The 23,430-nt window shown below is 41.6% G+C and overlaps 1 protein-coding gene across 1 annotated transcript in view; it reads right to left on the bottom strand.

Annotated features, from left to right (window-relative positions):
* The window catches only part of BANK1 (B cell scaffold protein with ankyrin repeats 1), a 162,316-nt gene that overhangs the window by 131,768 nt on the left and 7,118 nt on the right, over positions 1–23,430 (bottom strand). Inside the window, exon 2 of the mRNA XM_052775516.1 lies at positions 1,801–2,199. Coding sequence (XP_052631476.1) covers positions 1,801–2,199 — 399 coding nt within the window. The remainder of the gene's footprint in view (positions 1–1,800; positions 2,200–23,430) is intronic.

The raw sequence follows: 23,430 nt of genomic DNA on the forward strand, positions 1-23,430 counted from the left end.
TAAAGACGGACACACTGAGACTGAGGCCTTCAACAGCTATTCATTAATTCAGCTTTGTACTCTTCTCTGAAGTTGCTGATATTGACTACTGCCAAAGAAAAGATCATTTGAGCACCTATTAGTCACTTGACATTACAATGTGAGTAAAATCCCAAGGGCAGATGCGATAAATATTTTTGTGAAAGCACAGACCTAAGCAAAGAACCATCATCTATCTTCTCAGAAACTGTTTATCTTTGCAGAAAAGTTCGCAATTTCCTGCACAAGTCAACTATCTCTGGGCCCAGTTCCTTCCTATATACACACACATTGTAGAGACCCACTGCTTTCATTCCACTAAAAAGCTGCCAAGGAACTTCAATATAAAGCTACATATCAGACACAGTCAGAAATTGCAAACATTACCTCCTGAAACCAGACCAGACAACTGTAATTAGCTCCAAAACTTAAAGTCTGAGAGATGCTCAGAAGAGATATACTGAGGAAAAGGTTAATTAATACTGAACAGCAAGAAATGTTAGAACAGGAGATGGCTGGGAAGGAGGAGTCTAAAACTTAGTTTTGAAAGCACTGATCTGTATCGCCAGACTGTATGTAGACACATTCTGGACAGGTTTGAAAGCCTTATAGTATGCTTAAGCTTATCTGCTCAAGCACAAGGCAGCAGGGACATCCAGCTAGGCCGTTCTGACTCAGCTGGGGTCTCTCTACCCCTGAGTTCAAAAGAATCCTCTTGGTTGTTCATCTGCATCCCAAACCAGGTTGACTTCTGAGTAAAACTCCTGAACTGCAGGATGTCTTTCTCAAGCACAAGCTCCCATGCCAGTAAAATGGCACCTCACAGGTAACAAAGACAGAAACACAAGGTTCTGCTTAGTAGACAAAATCATGACAAAATAGCAAGAACTGAGAGGAGGTAAGAGACCTAGAGACTACAAAGAAGCAGTAGTAAATATGCTTTCAAAGGAAAACACACAGCCATCTACCTGAAACCTGTGCACAACTTACATCGCTTTTCCAAAGTGGCCCATGCATCTGTCTTTCTAAAGCTATTTCTTGGTTTCATTTGTGCAGTCTGGCAAAGTAAAACTTTGGGTTAAACTAAAGCATGCGTACAGACTTTGCCATTTCAGTACCTCCCACCCTCAGGAGAGGGGTTTTTCTTACATTCCAGAAGTGCTAATTTTTACATTAATGCTTCTTTGTAGTTTCCATGGATGTGCAAACACATACAAACCGGATAGTTTTAGTTCTTCCAGTACAGACTTATTACTTGGGTTGGTAAAATGGGAAGGGAACTTCTGCTCTTACAGCTTTTGTGTGTCACACAGGAAGTGATGCCATCCACAAAACCGGGTCCTACTCAGTAATTATTTTTCACTCAGATTTATCTAAAGAGATATATACATTGTCACATTAAGGCATTTTGAAAGAGATTAAACATAAACCCATAGTTTTGTACAGCTTCTGAGATTTGTAAACTCAGGAAACAGAGAAACAAGTGTATGTCAGCTCTTCAATCTTACCATGAAGTAGTGATGGTAGGTTCACAGGTGCCAGTGGCAGCTTTTAGACATTCCAAAGCTGCTTCCCTGAGAAAATGAAGCCAGACTAAGAGTACAACAGTTTTATCACACTTCAATGACAAATGCATCATCAAACTAAAACTGTTGGACCAAGCTAAAGAGAGATAATTTCTTCAGAAAATCTGAGTTATCACTTTTTTTCTCTTCCAAATGGTATTAATACAGCTAAGAAAACTATTTTAATAATCATACAAAGTTTTCATTTTTAGATTACCTGGTTGAATAATTCCAGTAATAACAGAGAGATATTCCTCAGGTTCCTGATCAGCAGAAATCTCTTCGCTGCCTCTATCTAAGGTCAGTATCTCATAAAGAATATCCGAATTCTCCACCCCACAAAGTAGGATGACCACATCATCCGGAGGTTTTAGAACTTGCTCCAGAAAATAACTTCTCTTTTGATTCAGGCAGTTAAGAAGTCCACACGATAGTATCAGGAGTTTACATTTATAACAGGGTAAAGAGAGTAGCTCCTGGTGCTTGAAAGATGAAGTCTCCAGATTGTAGAGTAAGATTCCTCCTTCGTTCACTATGTGTCCAAAAAGAGATTTTAAATACAGAGCCCACTCTTCTGCTTCTTGTTCATATATCACAAGAATATCCTTGGTATTTTCTAGAGAGAAGAAAACATAAAAAAAAAAATTTCAAATGCATTTTGAATCCATTATAAATATCAGAAGACACATTGTTAGTTTCCCCCCACTTAAGAATTTGAGGTGCTGAAGAAACAGGACAGGTCATCACCTTGACATGACAACCACCTGCTTATTTCTAGACCAAGGCAGAAAGATCATCCACAGAAATGCTGGAAAAATAGCTCAGAATATTTTATGTTTAGAATAGCTTCAACTAGTATTTCAGAATAAATACTGAAATTGCAGTGTAGAAAGCAGAGCGCATTCACACATTCTGCTCACTCCTAGATTCTTGACAAATAGGTGATACTACTAAAAATGCAACAGTTAGCTTTTAATGGCAGAAGTAAAGAATATATATTTGAACACTAGACATGATCTGACTTCATTAGAAAAAGGATTGGTATGTTCAGGATATTTTGGCAGCATGGTATTAGGATAGTCGTTAGTGATCTTTCTTTACTGTCCTTATTCTAACAAAATTACTTATGAACCTGATAAAAATAAATCTAGAACTACATTTTGTTAGTTCTGCTTTCCCTTTAAGATTTTTTAAGATGTAAAACATGATGCTAGTAAGAAGACTAACACTCTTCTACAGTGTTACTAGGGTGACACTATGAAACAGAGGCAACAGGCACAATCTGAAACACAGGAGGCTCCCTCCGAGCATCAGGAAATGCTTTTTTTACTGTGAGCACTGGCACAAGTTGCTCAGGGCAGTTGTGGAATCTCCCTCCTTGGAGCTACTCAAAAGGTGCCTGGACATGGTCCTGGCTCTAGGTGGCCCAGCTTGAGCAGGGCGGTCGTACAAGATGGCCTTCAGATGTCCCTTCCAACCTCAAACATTTTGTGATTCTGTGAAACCATAAAAACCCATGATTTGCTGACCAATACAATATCCTTTAAAATGTCAGGGTAGCTTAATACCCCTGGAGTAGTTCACAATCACAGCCTTGTGCAGCAACAATAAGAGACTCAGGAACAGATACACCTGCTGCACTTTACCTCCACTGAACTTCACTGTGTCTCCCAGGTTCCTGATGGTTCAGGCAACCTGACTGACACTTGTCTGCAGTGCACCAGAGCTTCTTTGCAGGTGAGTGTCTAAGCTGCTGCTTTGTGAATATCAAGAGATATGGAAATGGTGGGCATACACAGAGTTAAAATGTTTCTTGGGCAAACAATAGATCTGGATAGTGGGATGCACTGTTAGAAGCATAGTACAGATGTAGCTAAGGAGAATAAAAAACTTCTCAAGGATCCCACGTAAGCCCTTGCACAAAAGAAGAAACTGAACCTAGATCTCCAGTCCAGGATTACTGCTTTAATTACTGGACTTCCTTTCTTTTTAGAAGAAATTATTTCTAAATTCTGTTCATTCATTCTTTATTCAGGAGGTATTTCAAACAAAGTTTACCCATGTGAAAGCTGACTGAAACTTGTAGAATAGGGACACTATAGCTTAGTCTCTTGAGTTCATTGTATGTCTATAAACTGCTTGGAGGACAGCTGCCATCTTTTAAACACTTGTGAATACTCATCCTTTCAAAAAGTTTTCTGTCATAGGAAATCATATAGGGCCATGCTCAATATGGTAGTGGGTGATGATATTTCAAGATGACTGACCCTGACCATACAGCAGAGTAATATTTGTCAAAATGTATTTGGAAAGGTGACTGCTACATTTTCTATGGTAAAAGCCTTCTGAAAAATGCCTGTTTCTGCTGAAATGCTGAAGTTTAATTGTAAAAATAAATAGTAATTTATTTCTCATTTAACTCAGGGCAAAGTTTTGTGTTTTATGACACTAGGATAAGAAACCTACTTGTTGCAATGCTGCAATGTTATTTGTTTTCAGAATCTTATTTGTTTTTTCCATTACTCTCACACAAAAAAAAGTAGAAACAGAAAGCTATGAAGCTTGCTGCACAGTTTCAAAAGAAAAAATTGTATTAACAGAGCTGTAAGGCCAGAAGCTCTTTCAGTCTGACCACACCGTTTCATATCACAGGAAATGGAATTACCAAGCACCTTCTATTTTCAGTCCCCATTTTCTAAAAGCACTGTAGTGGTCCTTTAAAAGTACAGATTTAAAGAGGATGCTTAATCCATGAAGAAGATTTAAGAATTCATTCTTTACACTTTGTTTGAATTTCCTTAGTTTCAACTTCCAGCCACAGAATATAATTTTATCTATTTTCTGCTCTCAGAAATCTGTACCCTAAGGTCTTCAGACTCTCATGAAATGACTCTTAGCCTTTCCTTCACTATACTTTGTAAGCAGGGATTATTACTCTTCCCACTACAAGAAAGGCTTTGCAGGAGCCTTACTATTCTTTCTGCACTTTTGTGAACTCTCCTGCCTTTTCAAAACACTTTTTGAGGAACCCAAAACTGTATACAGGGTAGGAGTTCCTTGATACAGTGTATGGGAAGAATAAAATAATCTCACTTGAGATTACCTTGGATATGCACAGAAGATTCACATTCAGTCTTTAAGTTAAAAGGTCTCATTTTAAGTTCATGCTCAGCTGCGTTTACTTCTATTACAATGGACTTGGGTAAGGACATAGCTAAGTGGAATTGCAGGGAGGGATAAAAAAGCATGTTTAAATTGAATAGTAAAAACATTTTTTTATAGATTCACAGAATCTTGGTGTCATGATTGTGCAGAATAGGGGTCTGCTGGTGTCCTCCACAGCACTCACTTGGCCAAGAGCCTAAAGTTTCCTCTCCATGTAGAAGGAGAGCACTGGTGAGGAATGGTACACAACTGTGCCTCATCCCTGTGCAGACTGGAAGCACCCAAAAGGCATTCCTATATTGCAGAGCAGGAAAGAACTGCTGGACTCAACCATTCAGGCACAGTTGAAGAGTTCCCTGCATGCTGGGCATGGAGGAGTAAGTCCTTCGGTAGAAATATTCTTAAAGAGCTGACATTATATAATAATCTTAATAAAAATATACATAAGGTATAAAGTTCATCCCTGTGCAAATGGACAGTACAAGGCTTGAGTACTCAAATTCTAAAGATAAAAGTGATGAAGTTGCATTAAAATCATAAAAGAAGATGAAGTAATTCTATTTCCATACGGTATATCCGCACTTAAGTCTGCAGCTTTGATCTTAGCTAAGTGTGAATGAGAACAGGGTTTTAAGATTTTTATTGAAGGCTTGACAGCATTTCTTTTTAACTATATTGATTTTTATATATGGGAAAGAAAGCTTTATTTGTATAAGAAAAGGGAGTGAAATATATCTAACACCACACTTGATGGAAGAAAGGCTCTGCAACATACATGTCACAAAACTTTAATTTAATATGGCTGCCATATTTAATTTGTCTTTTCTATCTATATACAGAGGGAAGAGTCATACTGTTGAAAGACTCGTACAAGCAAGGTATTTCATGCTGCAGATTGGTGCAATGTTTATTGGTTTGAAGAAAGGAGCTAGTGCTATCAAGTTACCTGTGGGAAACCAAATGTGGGTTTGTTTTGAATTATATGCTTGTATTTTTTTTCTGCCATTGATCTGCCTTCTAGATTGAGAGTTAACTTTGATATTACACTGGAATGCAAGACCTACATCTTACTTCCCCAAAATTGTATTAAAAGGGGAAATATCACTATTTTGAAATGCTTGCCTGACTTTAAATGTAGAGTCAAAGTTCCCCCTAGGAATTGTTACGAAGTTCCCTATCTAAAATCTACTCCATATGCCTTTAGCTTTTTCCTGTTACACAATGTTTTTGCCTTCAGAAATTTTACTAAGGTGTAGATGCTTGAATGCAGCTTACTTGAAAATTAAAGCCCACCCAAAACTCTGCCTTCAAAACAGTATCATTTTAACCTGAAACTACAAAAGCTGAAGTCTACCTTTAATACAACTCTACCTAATATTGAGTACACAGTAACAATGCTTAATTTTTCAACTAGAGTTTTTTCCCCTTCATTATTTTCATCTCTCACTGAATATTTCTTTGAAGTTACTGCACTTGGAATATAATGTAAGTTGAGATGAATTTTGTTCCCTTGAAAATGAACGTAATAGAAACTATCATATCCTGACAAAATTAAGCCATGCTTCAACTACTGCTACTTGGAAACTGACTCAAAGGTAGAAATAAAATGTATTATTAGTTTAGCAATGAGAAACAGTAAGAGAATTTATGCAGTCATCCATAACCTGAAAGGGTTCTTCTGACAAGCAAAACTATTCTCTAGTTACTGGTATGTGGTTGCCCAAAATGGCATATCTCATGAAACACGCCATCTGAAGCCTTCTTTGAAAAGACCTGCTGAATCTTATGAGAACCAAACCGAGACGAGAGCATCTTTGCAGACTAGTGTGACCAAGCAAGAATCAAGAACTTGTATACATAAGGCAAAAGAACATCTTTTCTATGACAACAATTAAAAGATATAGTATGGAGAAAAAAAAAAAGCAAGTATCTTGTGAAAGGAAACCTCAAGAACTCTGTAATGCTCTAAGCACATCAGGAAGGCAAAGGAAACAAATCAAAGATTGGGGGCTGGTAGCTACTCTTAAACAGGTACCTCAGTTCATGAATCTTGCAATCTTCTAAAAGATAGTTTCTGTGTGTTTAGAAGTGAGCAAGAAGTACTTGGTAACACTCATCTTTGATAATGACACTGCTAGATTCAGAAAAGCAAGTCCTCTGCACAGATGCCAACTTATTCCCCTCCTTTTAAAGGCTTAATGTTTGTAGATGATGTGCTTTACTTCTACATATCTGCATTTTACTACAGTTGTTTCCAGCAAATCAGCATTAACATACTTTGTTTTACTTAAATAAGGCTGATTTCAATTAGGCTAGGGTTTAAAAATTGGCTCTACAGTCCCACTGCCTTAGGATGCTTTGGTAAAAAACAGTGACACTTGAACACCAATGTTTACCCAAGTTTTAACCAAAAGATACATCATATTTCTTGGGGTCATCCACAGCCTTCTCCAGTTAGGGTACTGGAGCACAACAATGCCATTCCCTGTCGTTCTCTCAGTTGCCCAGGAATTCCTATAACCACACAACAAGCTTGCCACAGTCAACCTTAATAAGTAATCCAAGTCTGTTTACAATCCTTGCCTCAATCACATTAGCTTTTGATATCTGTGTGAAAAAAAACTCCCTTTCAAATTGTTCTCAAACACTATGTTGAGAAAGGAGAGGATCAATTGCTAGAGAAAGAAGAAAATTAATCCCTTTTATTTCTTCCTGTCACAGATGTCCTCACTTGGGGAAGGGAAGGTTGTTTTATTTTTTTTTTAAATGGCAGTCTTAAAAGGAAAACACATTTGAGAAAGAAGCGTATGAACTCTGTCAGTATGTAATGAGCTACTGTCCATCAGCAAAAATTTGTTAAAATAAACACAGTTGCTGAATATCTCAAAGGATAAGTGGAAAAGCACAGAATGGAAGTTCTTGCTCACTTTCTCGTAATATACGGATGAAAAGTTGGGGCAACATAAGCAATACAGAAGGACATCCATTGCATCTTTAATTCTTTTGTGAATAGCAGCCTACACTCTCCAGGATAACCATGAGTATCTTCCCATGCTAAAAACTTAACACAAAAAGAAGTAGTAGATTTTTTTCAGGCAAGAGCCAGGTAGGGAAATTCAAGTCTTTAGAAGTCGACCACACTCATCTGATTAGACTTTTATGTATCTTAAGAATCTAGTTTCACTGTCCAAATCAAATGTCACCCAAGGTGAATGCATAACATTCTCCCATGAGTTCTCATCCCACAGAAACATGCTGCCTTCATCTAGAGAGTCTTAAGTCCATGGTTTCTAAAACTGCTGGGGTTTGGAAAATGTTCTCCCTCTGAGGTATCTCCTCTGCTCTCCCTTTCCCCATATTCCTTTCACCCCGTAGGATAAAACTATGGGTATAGTCAAGGGTCATGACAGTGACAAAAAATGGAGCATGAGAAACATAAGGAAGCGTAAGAGACCCAGGCTCCCCTCTTTGCTCGGAGATTTGCAAAACCTTTCTTCTAATCTCAATAAGATTCATTTCCATTTTAGCTGTATGTAGGATGCGAACAGCAAGCATACATACCAGTTCAAACGAGACTCCAGAAACAAAACACCTTCAGTCTCTTGGCCCCTTTGCAATCTTTTCACAAAGATTCAGCCATTCATCTTTTCATATTGCTTGCCCTGATCACTTACAATGATATAATAAGGAACTATGGAAAAAGTTTCACTAGCACTTCAAACAACCCTTGCAATTTAACATTTGGAAACAGTATGAGAACATTTAATTCAGCACTACTCAATGGCCTTAGCATAACGAACTGCCCCTCACCCATCCAGAAGGCATTGATTTTCCCAGTCAGCGCACCTGACACGCATCCAGTAAATGTATCTCAAAATGCATCTCTAGCTCTTGGTTGCTGGAATTCTGCAAGGCAAATCCCCTGAAGCAAGCCAAAATGGATTCATCGTGGGAAGGACAGCAGAAAGCACTTTACAACTACTTGCAGATAATGGAAAATGTTTTCAAGTCAGTCATGTTGCTTCTCAGAGATGTTCCACTAATGGAAATGAAAATTATAAAAGCCTGCTTGTAAACTTTAGAGTGAGATCACGAAGTAGCTAAATTGCTGCAGTGCTGTGGCACACCTGTTTCAATTAAAGCAATTATCCTAAAGCATGGGACATTCCTGCCATCACTGTATCAGCCAGCAGAGCGGCTGCACTTCTATTCTCAAATGCCTATTTAACTAGCACGTAATAAGAACATTGTCATTGTTTATGTACCTTCTGTCACTAATTGCTAAGCTGTGTGTGAAAACAAATAGTTGCTCTATCTGTATAAAATCAAGCCTCACATCTTCATCATTCTTCTCACTAAGATCAGTGAGGTCTGGAGTGGGCAAAATGAGGTTCTACAGAGAGGAACAATTTTCCTACAAATGGGATGAGTTTAGGTTTGATCTTGTGGGCTTTCTCTGCAAAGAAATTTCATTGACCTTCCCTACAGTGACAATGGGAACACAGAGCCAAATAACTTCCTGGGGTACCTTTCCACAGCACGGACCTGAGCCAGGTAGACTAGAAAGATACCTGACAAAGCTAACAGTATGCCCAAAAGGCTGTTTCTGCTGAAGAGTGGTATGGCCTTATTCCATGGTTTGGCCTCTCTCACTTATCTGTCCTGTGAATACATGTGCAAGGGTAACGATTATCACAGTATCTTCGCTTGTGGAGGCCTTATCCATCCACAGCTGAATACCTACTGATGGACAGGGGCTCTCATTTCTACTGAACAAGACTAAACATGAACAGGGGATATAGAGGTCAGAACTCAGTTCTCTATTTCAAGGTACACCTCCTATACTTCTATAAACATGGAACATTTAAAAAAATTTCAATTTCAAAATGTCACTGTTAGGGTAGACCAAAGTATCCTTTTATTTATTTTAATTTTTTTTTAGTGCCAGTGTTTCTCTTACCAGGATCTCTCTAGATGTGCCCATCCTGACTTACCCCAGGGATTTTGGGTTTTATGACCACATTTAAACTCTGCTCGTTTAAATTCAACTTTGCTTTTTCTTCTGCCTTCTGTTGCTTTTTTCTCTGCCACCTTTGATTCCATTGTTAATTCAGTTTCTCGCAAATTCTTATCTCTAATTCCTTTAAAATAAGAAATAGAATGGAAAACATGTTCTGCAGATATTAATTAGTGCTAGGGCAAACAGTCTCATGAAATCCAGTACATTTACCTCTATCATAAGAGAACACACCTCAGAAAATGGTGCGTATACAACAAACCAGAAAGCACTGATCTTGCAAGCAATAACATTTTGGGCAAGTTGCTGTGGTTCCAACTGCTGTGATCTGGGGAGGTCACACAGTAGCACTGCTGCATCAAACACAAGGAAGATGTCTTACACATTAAGTAGTGTAATTTGTACACCAGGGACTTGGCAGACACCGATCATCAGACAATCACCATTACATGACAATGTTTTTCAATAAATAGCACCACTTACAGCAATTTCTGCTCAGAGATTTCTGTGTTCCCTGCATTTGCAACATGGTCAAATACACTGAATTAACCATAGATGACATCCCAACAGTTCCTAAGTTACAGATTATTATTGACACAAGAAATCTGTCTGGTGGAACTCTCTTAGAGCAGTCACAGAATCACAGAATGGTTTGGGTTGGAAGGGACCTTTAAAGATCATCTAGTCCAACCCCCTGCCATGGGCAGGGACACCTTCCACTAGAACGGGCTGCTCAAAGCCCCATCCAACCTGATTTGGAACACTTCCAATAATGGGGCATCCACAACTTCTCTGGGCAACTTGTTCCAGTGTCTCAGCCATACTTCCTTACGTTTCTAAAACTATTATGTTTCCTTTGCCACAAGTCCGCAGAGTATCCGGGGAGGGCTTCTGACACCCCATAAATCAAATGGCTTGATCGTCTCCTGCTTTTGCAGACTGGTTTTAAATCCTTTTTTTATGCATCTCATTTACTTGAGCATTCATCCATAAATTAAAGGGAGTGTGAAAAGCAGTTTCTATTTGATGTATAACATGTCCAAGCTATGAGGCTGTAGAAGAAAGTGTCCTCTGGTTTCAGCTCATTTCTTTTGTCCCTTTCTGACAAATATGTGACAGTCACCAAAAAACCATAAACAGTAACAACAACAACAAACCCTCAAGACAAATCTCTAATCAGTGTTGGACAAACACTATATTTTTGTGTTGGCCTTTTTAATGGCATTCATGCTAATGATGCACACAGAAGGAAGTAAATGAAGTAGAAAATCATTACATAAATATGTGTAGTTTCATAAAATGAGCAATGACAGAGCTAACAGTGAGTTGAAACCAAGCTAAATAAAACATTCAGCAACAACCTCAGTAGAAAGCTGACTTCGCTATGTTAAACCCACCTCAGCTTCCTCTCTACTGCCTTAAGACAAAGATTCTTGATACTAGCTATATAACAAACTACTTTTATTTCTGCTCATCAGACAGAAAGAAATCGAGTCAGTCACATGAGTGCAAGCCTGCCTTCGCACAATTCACCCACAGGATTGCAAAATCAACCGAAATGCCCAAATACCATTAAAGCTTACATGAGATTCAAAAGACATCTTTTCCAGCAAGCATATCTTCTCAGTATAAGTTTAACACATGCAATTATCTTTCCCCTCTGCAAAATATAAAATCTTGAATTATTACCAGTCTTAAAATAGGACCAAATTGGAGAGTTACCTAGGTATCCATTTGGGGTCCTCCTCTAGTGGATAGCCCTCACAGAATGGTTTAATATAACTACTACTGCCTTTGACCAAATGGGTTGCTTCCTGGAAATGAACCAGTTGGAAGTTCTGTATGTTCAGGTTCTTGCAAACAGATTTACCATACTATACATACATACATACCATACTTTACTGTCATTGCCATATATTCTCATTGTTGGATAGAAACAGGAAAACTTTGTCTACATAATTATGTAAACTAGAAGAAAAGTATCTCACCAGTACTTTTAGCTTTTCAAGTACACTATCTTCCATTTCTAGTTAGAAAGGTACAGAATAGAAAGTGAAAACAAATCCTTCTTGAACCATTTCTGAGACCAAATTAAACCTTATCTCACTACAGTCAGAGAACCTGTGTAGTTCAAATACAGTAAAACTCAGAAGCTTGACGGGGTGTTGTGGGTTTGTGTGGCGGGGTTTTGGTAGCGGGGGTGCTCCAGGGGTCGCTCCTGTGAGAAGCTGCCAGAAGCTTCCACAGCTCCAAGTCAAACCCACCTCTGGCCAAGGCCGAGCCCATCAGCAACAGTGGTAGCACCTCTGGGAGAACAGATTTAAGAAGGGGAACCTGCAGCGGAGAGGGAAGTGGGATGTGAGAGGAACACCTCTGCAGACACCGAGGTCAGTGAAGAAGGAGGGGAGGAGGTGAGTGGAGGAGGGGATGCCTCTGCAGCCCGTGGTGAGACGGCAGGCTGTCCCCCCCCAGCCCACGGAGGGGAGCGGGGGAGCAGATGCCCACCTGCAGCCCGGGGAGGACCCCATGCCGGAGCAGGGGGATGCCCCAAAGATGGCCGTGACTCCATGGGAAAGCCCGTGCTGGAGCAGTCTGTGACTGAAGATCGGCCCGCGGAAAGGACCCATGCTGGAGCAGTTCATGACGAACTGCAGCCCATAGGAAGGACTCACGTTGGAGAAGTTCATGTGAAGGACTGTCTCCCGTGGGAGGGACCCCACGGTGGAGCAGAGGAAGAGTGAGGAGTCGTGCCCCTGAGGAGGAAGGGGCAGCAGGGCAGAGACAACCTGTGGCAAACTGACCACAACCCCCATCCCCTGTCCCCCTGTGCTGCTGGGGGGAGGAGGTGGAGAGAACCGGGAGTGGAGTTGAGCCGGGAAGGAGGAAGGGGTGGGGGGAAGGTGTTCTAAGGTTTGGTTTTACTTCTCAGTTTCCTTGTTTTGATTTGTAGTAAATTAAATTGAGTTTGTTTTTTCCCCAAGTTGAGTCTGCCTTTTGCCCATGACCGTAAGTGGTGAGTGATCCCTCCCTGTCCTTGTCTCAGCCCATGAGCTTTTCTTTATATTTTCTCCTCCTCATCCCACCGGGGCCAGAGAGGGTGAGGAGTGAGCAAGTGGCTTCGTGGTGCTTTGTTACCAGCTGGGCTTAAACCATGACAGGGGGATAGGACAGGACCTAGGAATTATGAAACATCTTGCTTTTTACATTATCAAGCCCCTCATTGTTCGACCAAATCTATATAACCAAATTTTTAATTTCCTCTTGAATATCCAGAAAAAGAAAAATCTTAAAAGAAAACAGACTGATGCTGTCATAGGTCTATCACCAACTTCTTTGTACATACATTTTATTAGTGTCTAATCTAAGACTCCTCAAGATACCACAGTTTAACATGCTACCACGTGCCAGCTGCTCAGCAATAACCGATTGCGTTTGGTATAGATATGAAATAAAATGTGCAGTCTTACATTTCCTCCTCTGAAGTTTAGACCACCCATGCTCCATCTTCCATTTACTGCAGATTACTGCTATAACTGCACAAATATCTTTAAAAAAATCTCACTGCTACCAGAAGGGGCAGTCCTACACACCTCTACTATACAGTTGTTTATACCCATCCTGGCAACTTATTTTTTTTTTCACCACTTTCATCAACTCCCCAGCCTGCTTTGCCTTGCAGTTGCCCGAACACGTCTGTTGACAAAAGGGAAGATGAGGGATGGGATAAATTCAGGCCTCTGAAGTTAATGGGAGGGGAAGGTTGCCACTTGCAGCAACAGCTTAGAGTGAGTTAACATTAATATACAGTCAAGACCATAAGTATACTTTTAAAACAAATCATCTGATTGTTCTCACTTACCAGGCTTTGTTCCACCTTACTGACTGGCCCTGGAGCTCATAAACTGCATCCCTTTCAGATGAAAGTAAAGCAGAACATGTGCTTCAGAATCACACCTAATGTGTGCTCCCTGCTAATGCCATAGGACCAGACTAGAGCGAGTTCAAAATAAGCTCCCTTCCATGTACCCTGCATGGCTCTCAGCCTCTCTTAGCACCTACTGCTGGCCACTACAAATCCCCTTCTGTACGGAGCACTATTTACTGGTATGGAAGCGGCCTTAAAGCATCTGGGAAACAAAGTCCTGAGAGAGCTCGCTGACTTGGCCACAGCCACTCAATGCTAAACCGTAGTAACACGAGCATGCACCTGAGCTTCCACTCACTCTTGCACACTTGTACCAAAGCAGGTTACTCAAGTGACACTTTTGAACATAGCCACTTTCACTGAATCCATAGCTGGTACAGACTGCAATGCGATATGGTCCTGTAGTATTTAACACACTTGTAGGTACATGGATTGGCTAATTAGGACTACAACAAAATGAAATACTTATTAAATTTAATGCTTATTATGACATTAAAAATCAGTGAACAAGACTTTAACAATATACTAAGAATGGAAATATCCGGAAAGAAAACAACATGTTCAAGAGTCATTTTCAAAAAATGACAGTTGCTTAAACCTCTTGTGAAACTTCATCAATCTGATCTTCCAGTAAGAAACATAAACCTAAAAAAAGAGAGGAATTTAAGTTTGGAAACACTTCTCTAAAGACTCCTACTCCTTTAATAAAGACTTAGATTCTTAACTATCATTTATCCAGTACTGAATTGTTTCAGGCAAGCCTTTTTTTTTTCCCTAGATTAGTGTGAAAAATTTGCTTTTTTCAGTGTACTAAGCAAAACAGACTGTTTTGGGGAGAGTATGTACATTTCTGCAATTTAAATTTTACAATGCGCATCTGTGACATAATTGTGGTGAGATAAATAGTGTAATTGACTTTTATAATATTTTAAATATGGTTAATGTTCAACCCTTGATTTCTGATAAAAAGGACTACCTTTTCATGGAAGTCTCCAAAACATTAAATCCAACAAATGAGTTGCCCCAGCTTCTGCCTTTTTATGATGTTATTTAAGGCATGTTTTAAAGAAGAGGTTGTGTACAAAATGAATAATAATGGTTATTATACATGTCATCCACCGTGAACAGTATGGACTTAACAGCATGTGGGAGTACAAAATTTATGGTATACACTATCTACTTGCAAGCTAAAATACAGGAATATGGATTGCCATTTTAATGAATTCTGTAAGCTTCAGTGTTGAAATACAGGCTGCAAGTTTGCCAATGAAACAGAGCTGTTTTTAAACTCTTGTAGAAAACTAACTGACAATAGCTTGGCAAGAGCGCTACAAGAAAATTAAAATGAAACTGTCCTGAACATACCCTGTAAGCAGAAAATACTTCTGTTTCCCAACTGATAAATGTAGGATCTGCCTTAAACTTTCACAGAAATATCTTTTCTCCAATTCAATCATTACAGACTGTTTCATGCATTCAAGGCTGTTGTGGTTTAACCCCAGCCAGCAACTAAGCACCACGCAGCCGCCCGCTCACTCACTCCCCCCCCACCCAGTGGGATGGGGGAGAAAATTGGGAAAAGAAGCAAAACCCGTGGGTTGAGATAAGAACGGTTTAATAGAACAGAAAAGAAGAAACTAATAATGATAATGATAACACTAATAAAATGACAACAGTAATAATAAAAAGACTGGAACGTACAACCGATGCGCAGTGCAATTGCTCACCACCTGCTGATCGACACCCAGTTAGTCCCCAAGCAGCGATCTCCCCCGCCCCCACTCCCCCCAGTTTCTATACTAGATGTGACATCCCATGGTATGGAATACCCCTTTGGCCAGTTTGGGTCAGCTGCCCTGGCTGTGTCCTGTGCCAACTTCTTGTGCCCCTCCAGCTTTCTCGCTGGCTGGGCATGAGAAGCTGAAAAATCCTTGACTTTAGACTAAACACTACTTAGAAACAACTGAAGACTTCAGTGTTATCAACATTCTTCTCATACTGAACTCAAAACATAGCACTGTACCAGCTACTAGGAAGACAGTTAACTCTATCCCAGCTGAAACCAGGACAAAGGCCAACTTAGATTTGGGCTCCTCTAAAATGGTTAATCTTGAACAGGGAACAGAATTGATAAGGGAGAGAAATAAATTTGGGAGTTTTGATGATAAGATTACGGTGTTACAAAAACAGAATGCAAGTCTGAAAATCTTAAAAAAGTTTTGATTAAAAACACTGACAAAATTTCCTCTGATCATGTGCAGCAACACGGCTTCATTGATTAAATGGAGCTACACTGACACACACAGGGTGGGGAATTAGCCTTACATTTTTACAGGGAGGAAGTATACAGCAATTGGAGATTCAGTGAAATGCTCTAGTAGCAGACATCTTGGGGCAAAAAGGTGTATTGAGTTTTCTGCATTTTTATTGGATTTTCTAGATAATACTGAACATCCTTTTCAAGCAAGACTTTTTCTATTCTTTGATTCAATCTTTATTAAATTTTCTGGTAATGTAGCCCTACCTTTTAAAAATACTGTTTAAAGATTCAGGTAAATTTGAAATGTAAATTATCTTTAGATATTAAAAGTAAGATTAAGCTGCTAGAAATTACTTCCTGGACATAGCTAAGATCATTTAGACACTCATAAAGATGTTGCATGGTCTATCTGGTTTACTTAAAGGCCTTTACTGGTTTACTGTGGGAGGGCACACAGGGAGGGCGCCTCTTTGAAGGAGGGGCATTCCACTGGCCGAGTGGAGAGGATTCAAGTCCACATAACCCAGCAACCGGGCAACGTTCTGTGACCATCTGTGCAGGCCAAGGGCACTCTTGCCACCTGACCCTCAAGGCAGAATGGTGGGCACTCCTCTGAGAGCACAGGCTGCAGCTCCGTCTGGGGGGGTCTGCACCATCTACCGCAGCGGTGGCCAATGCCTCCACCGAGACGGAGCTGCTGAAGGGAGAGGCTGCAGTAACTGAGTGCCGAGACCTTTCTCCTCGGGCAGGGACAGGCAGGCAGCAGACCTGCCTGCAAAAGGTGTGCCCGGGTGGAGGACTGCCTGCAGCAAGTGGCTGAGCTACAGGAGGCAGCGAGAAGGCGTCGTGACATCATGGAGGCTGAGAAGGAGTTAGACAGCTAGTTCCAAGTTCGGGCTGCAGTGGACCCACAGCCCACGGCCAAACAGCCAAAAACTCCCCCATCAGCACACATGGAAGGGAGAGGGGCCAATAATGCCAAGAATGGAAGCTTGCAATGGCAAGGACCAGCAGGAGGAAGAGACTTCCCCTGAAGCCTGAGGTGCCCTTGCAGAACCGCTTCACCACTCTGCAGACTGAAGAAGAAAGACCTGTCACATCGGGAGAGACTGGAGCTGAGTAAGGCAGCCCAATCTGCTCCCTGTATACCAACCAGCTCAACTAAGAAAAGGCGACAGGTGATAGTAGGTGACACTCTTCTGAGAGGTACAGAGGCACCCATTTGCTGAGCTGACACACTCTCTAGAGAGGCGTGCTGCTTACTGGGGGCTTGTATCAGGGATGTCACCAAGAGACCACCAAGCCTTGTACAGTCCACTGACTATTATCTGCTGCTGTTGTTTCATGTGGGCACCAGTGATACAGCCAGAAGCAGTCTGAGGAGTATCAAGAAGGATTACAGAGCCCTGGGAGCGGCGGTAAGGGACCCTGGAGCACAGGTAGTTTTTCATCAGTCCTCCCAATCAAAGGGAAGGGGGTTGAAAGAGCCAGTCAAATCTGGCAAATCAACAAATGGTTACGGGACTGGTGCCACAGCCATGGGTTCGGCTACTTAGACCATGGGACTCGCTTTGAGAAACGTGGTCTACTGGTGGCAGATGGGGTCCACCTGTCAGAGAAGGGGAAGAGCATCTTTGGCCATAGGCGTGCCAAGCTGGTGAAGAGAGCTTTAAACTAAAGTTGCTGGGGGAGGGGAACCTCAATCCATCCCACTCCTACCAGTCTGATGCCAGTGCCAGCAGTGAATGCCCAGAGCCTAGAAAGGGATCACAGGTCAGCAGGAGAGCACCTGAAGAGCAGCACAAAGGAATTCCAGCCACTCCAGCCAGTAAGTCAGCTTCATCAGGGGCCCAACTTAAATGCCTCTACGCAAACAAACGTAGCATGGGGAATAAGCAAGAGGAATTAGAGACGTGCACATGCCTGCAGGGCAATGATCTTATTGGCATCATGGAGACGTGGTGGGATGGCTGCTATGACCGGAGTGTTGGAATGAAAGGATACAGGCTCTTTAGGAACAACAGGCTGGGGAGACGAGGAGGACACCCTCTATGTCAATGACCAGCTGAAGCGCGTGGAGCTCTGCCTGGGGATGGATGAGGAGCTGACCAAGAGCTTATGGGTCAGGATTAAAGGGAAGGCAGGGACAGGTGACATTATAGGGGGGATCTGCTACAGGCCACCCGACCAGGAAGACGGAGCGGATGAGGGCCTCAGGAGCAGCCTCAAGTTCACAAGCCCTGGTCCTCATGGGGGACTTCAACCACCCAATATCTGTTGGAGAGACAACCCAGCAGGACATAAGCAATCCAGGAGGTTCTTGGAATGTGTTGATGATAACTTCCTTCTCCAAGTGATAGAGGAGCCAACAAGGAGAGGTGCTATGCCGGACCTTGTTCTCACCAACAAGGAAGGGCTGGTGGGGAATGTGAAGCTCAAGGGCAGCCTTGGCTTGGCAGCGACCATGAAATGGTGGAGTTCAAGACCCTTAGGGCAGTGAGGAGGGCACACAACAAGCTTGCTACCCTGGACTTCAGGAGAGCAGACTTTGGCCTCTTCAGGGATCTGCTTGGTAGAGTACCATGGGATAAAGCCCTGGAGGGAAGAGGGGCCCAAGCAAGCTGGTTAATACTCCAAGCTCAGGAGCAATGCCTCCCAACAAAGAAGAAGTCAGGCAAAAACGCCAGGAGGCCTGCATGGATGAACAAGGAGCTCCTGGACAAACTCAAACACAGAAAGGAAGACTACAGAGGGTGGAAGCAAGGACAGGCAGCCTGGGAGGAATACAGAGAAATTGTCTGAGCAGCCAGGGATCAGGTTAGGAAGGCTAAAGCCCTGGTAGAATTTAATCTGGCCAGGGACATCAAGGCCAACAAGAAAAGCTTCTCTAGGTACGTCGGTGACAAAAGGAAGGCTAGGGAAAATGTGGGCCCTCTCTGGAAGGAAGCGGGAGACCTGGTTACCTGGGACATGGAGAAGGCTGAGGTACTCAATGATGTTTTTGCCTCAGTCTTCACTGGCAAGTTAAACCACAACACAGCCACACCGCCCAGGTTGTTGAAGGCAAAGGCAGGGAGTGGGAGAATGAAGACCCACCCACCATAGGAGAAGATCAGGTTTGAGGATCTAAGGAACCTGAATGTGCACAAGTCCATGGGACCTGATGAGATGCATCGACAGGTCATAAGGGAACTGGTGGCTGAAGTGGCTAAGCCACTATCCATCATATTTGAGAAGTCATGGCGGTCTGGGGAAGTTCCCACGGACTGGAAAAGGGGAAACATAACCCCCATTTTTAAAAAGGGAAAAAAGGAAGACTTGGGGAACTACAGGCCACTCAGTGTCACCTCTGTGCCCAGCAAGATCATGGAGCAGATCCTCCTGGAAACTATGCTAAGGCACATGGAAAATAAGGAGGTGATTGGTGACAGCCAACATGGCTTCACTAAGGGCAAATCACGCCTGAGAAATTTGGTGGTCTTCTACAACAGGGTTACAGCGTTGGTGGGTAAGGGAAGAGCAACAGACGTCACCTACCTGGACTTGTGCAAAGCATTTGACACTGTCCCACATGACATCCTTGTCTCTAAATTGGAGAGACATGGATTTGAAGGATGGACCACTCACTGGATAAGGAATTGGCTGGATGGTCACACTCAAAGAGTTGTGGTCAATGGATTGATGTCCAAGTGGAGACCAGTGACGAGTGGTATTTCTCACGAGGTTGGTATTGGGACTGGCACTATTTAACATCTTTGTTGGTGACACGGACAGTGGGATTGAGTGCACCCTCAGCAAGTTTGCCAGTGACACCAAGCTGTGTGTTGCAGTCGACACACTGGAGGGAAGGGATGCCATCCAGAGGGATCTCGACAGGCTTGAGAAGTGGGCCCGCACGAACCTCATGAAGTTCAACAAGGCCAAGTGCAAGGTCCTGCACATGGGTTGGGGCAATCCCAAGCACAAGTACAGGCTGGGTGGAGAATGGATTGACAGCAGCCCTGAGGAGAAGGACTTGGGGGTGTTGTTGATGAGAAGCCCAACGTGACGTGACAATGTGCATTTGCAGCCCAGAAAGCCAACCGTATCCTGGGCTGCATCAAAAGAAGCGTGACCAGCAGGTCGAGGGAGGTGATTCTCCCCCTCTACTCCGCTCTCGTGAGATCCCACCTGGAGTACCGCATTCAGCTCTGGGGCCCCCAACATATGAAGGACATGGACCTGTTGGATTGAGTCCAGAGGATGGCCATGAAGATGATCAGAGGGCTGGAGAACCTCTCCTATGAAAACAGACTGAGAGAGTTGTGGTTGTTCAGCCTGGAGAAGAGAAGACTGGGGAGACCTTATAGCAGCCTTCCTGTACCTAAAGGGGGCCTACAAGAAAGCTGGAGAGGGACTTTTTACAAGGGCATGTAGTGATAGGACAAGGCGTAATGGCTTTAAACTGAAAGTGTAGATTTAGATTAGATGTAAGGAAAAATTTCTTCACTGTGAGGGTGGTGAGGCACTGGAACAGGTTGCCCAGAGAGATTGTGGATACCCCCTCCCTGGAAGTGTTCAAGGCTAGGCTGGATGGGGCTTTGAGCAACCTGGTCTAGTGGAAGGTGTCCCTACCCATGGCGGGGGGGTTGGAACTGGATGACCTTTAAGGTCCCTTCCAACCCAAACCATTCTATGATCCTATGATTCTAATCAACTTGCTTTGAAGTAAATGTGAACTGAGACTCTTAAATCACATGGATTTTTTTATTTCCGTTCCCTTGAACAAACAAAAGGCATTTGAGAAAAAATGATGATCAAATAGTCATTTTTCAGAGGGCTCTTCTTTTTTTTTTTAAAGTCAGCTCCAAAGTTGTAAATATGTCAGATCTGATTGAGCCAGCTTCTCTTTAAATGCTCAGCTAAACTGAGCTTATAATGGGAAGAAGTTGTTCTGGTATACACAGTCTGCTTGTACACTGTTAATTACACTGGCCACCTTCTTAGGATTTTTCATACATATGCTCAAGTACAGGCTCCTGGCTAGTGTTACATGCTTATAAGTCATAACTGAACTATGTGAATGCTATTGCAAACACTTGAAAAAAATCTTAGTAACAAAACCTTAGAGAAATCACTACATGGTGAAGGATTTAATACTGAATACTGCATATCTACCAGTTTCCCACTGTATTTCATACTTGTAAAAGGATGCTAATCAAAGTCAGAAGATATCTGTGTTTTGCTGTTTGTATGTTTTTAATTTTAAAAAATCTCAGTCATGCATATTATAGTTTAACAAAGAGCAAGTGCCCAAGTCTTTCCAATCACATACATCTTACTAAATCAGAGGAACACCACACTTGTGGCTTCTGATAAAAGTACTGCTTGTTTTCATTTAGTGCCTGCTATCACATTAGCATTAAACTGCTTTGAAGCCTGTACTGTATTTAGTCCTTCATTTCTCACACTAGCATTACTTAAGATGGGGGCTTTTATTTTCAGTCCTCAAACGGCTCTAAATTGTCCTTGTTCAATTCATTCCAGACACACTACATTTTTTCCTTTCAGCTATTTAAACTGTAAAAGTTTCATGAATAAAAGAAAATTATGAATAGAAGGGTGCACTATATGAAAATATGTTTACCATATATATATTATTCAATTTCTTAAAAGTTCAATTCATAAATGCCATTCCATACATTTTTGTATTTTTTCAAAAGTTTCTAGAATTCTTCATATTTTCCATTAGAAAATAAATAATGCTTACTACTTCAATTGTACCTCTAAACCGATATTAAAAAAAACCCCCAAACCTCCACCACTTTTTTATTGACTACAGTAAACAAACTTTAATTATTTATTCTTCATGAGTTAACACTCCCCCCTGTGTCATACAGAACAACTAAAAAATGTAATATTGGGGGATTTTTTTATTTGGAAGAAAGTATAATGATAAATAGTGAGTGAGAATATCATTACTTCATTACATTTTGGCAGTGAAATAGCTTGCTTTGTTTGAGAGACAGAACGCATGCACCTCCCCAACACTGAGAAACCTGGAGGGTAAAGTACGTCAAGGCATGAACTGAAATGTATGTGTATTGTCACACAAGGACTTGAATGCATTAGAGCACCTTTGCCAGGATCTCAGTCAGGTTTGGGGGGGCGGTGTTGTTCATCTTCCAGTCTGACATCATCTTTATTTCTTGTAAGAAGATTCCTTTATTTGGTTAATACAGTACGTCGAGTAGGGTATCTCGGATCAGGTATTAGCTCCTAGATCCATCTGCACTATTCAGCTGCACCTTAATTTGGTGTATGGGCAAAACTCGGGCATCCATGAAAACCTCTTTTCCTTCCTGCTTCTGATGTTGGTTTCCATAGAAAGGAAATCCAAGAATGTGAGCTGGACAGAAGCTGCGGTACACTTTAGCAGAAAGACCAGATACAGCCATAAAAGTCACTTGGCTGATGAGATGGATGTTTTCCTTGTGGTTTTAAGAGGTTTTGCTAAATAGAGAGAGTAAAATGGAGAACCTTATAAGAATGCAGTCTCCTCATTCTTTCCAAAGTCTTTACCCCAAACTCATGTGCAAAATCAGGAAACTGTTAGAGTATGTTTCACAAGGACAAAGAGAAGAACAAGAAATGTGTGGAGGACCTATGGACTTCAGAGGTAGAGGAAGAAAAGTTTTCTTGTAAGATGAAGGAATTAAGAAATAAAGACATCTACTGAGACACTCTAGTGGAAAAGGGGGAAAACATTTGCAGTTCTTTTTTTCAGCTATGAAAACCTGCAAGATTCAGCAACTCATTTGAAGTAAGTTTACCAGTAGGTACAGAGGGAAAAATATGGAACTTGACAAAGGTATTGCATTTCAGCTTCATAGTTGTGCATGAACTGTCTCTAGTTCTTAAACAGAAGCAACAGCAGTTATGAAAATCCCCACTCCCCTTTTCTAAAGAACATCCTTAGGTATATACTTACACACTTTCACCCAAACACATGCACATCACACTTACCGCATGCAAAGGAAATATTTAAAATGCCAACAGATCACCAATGAAGTTTTAACAATTTTTCACCCATTTGTTTTTGCTTGCTTTTCTTTTTTGATTTCCCAATTTTAATGTTATATTTATCAATAATAACAATGAAATATTGCAGTATGAATCTGTACTTCATACAAAAAGAGATATCAGCTGTAGAAATAAAACTATGGGGTAGTACATCAAGACAGCTGGATATGCTAGAGACAACATTTCCAAGAAGAGCCCACTACTCTTAATATCTGTTTTGAGGAACCCACTACTGCATTGACCACTGGGAAGGTGTGTCGTGGTTTAACCCCAGCCAGCAACTAAGCACCACGCAGCCGCCCGCTCACTCACTCCCCCCCCCCTCAGTGGGATGGGGGAGAAAATTGGGAAAAGAAGCAAAACCCGTGGGTTGAGATAAGAACGGTTTAATAGAACAGAAAAGAAGAAACTAATAATG

This window comes from Harpia harpyja, chromosome 2 (genome assembly GCF_026419915.1).
Source record: "Harpia harpyja isolate bHarHar1 chromosome 2, bHarHar1 primary haplotype, whole genome shotgun sequence".
Lineage (NCBI taxonomy): Eukaryota > Metazoa > Chordata > Aves > Accipitriformes > Accipitridae > Harpia > Harpia harpyja.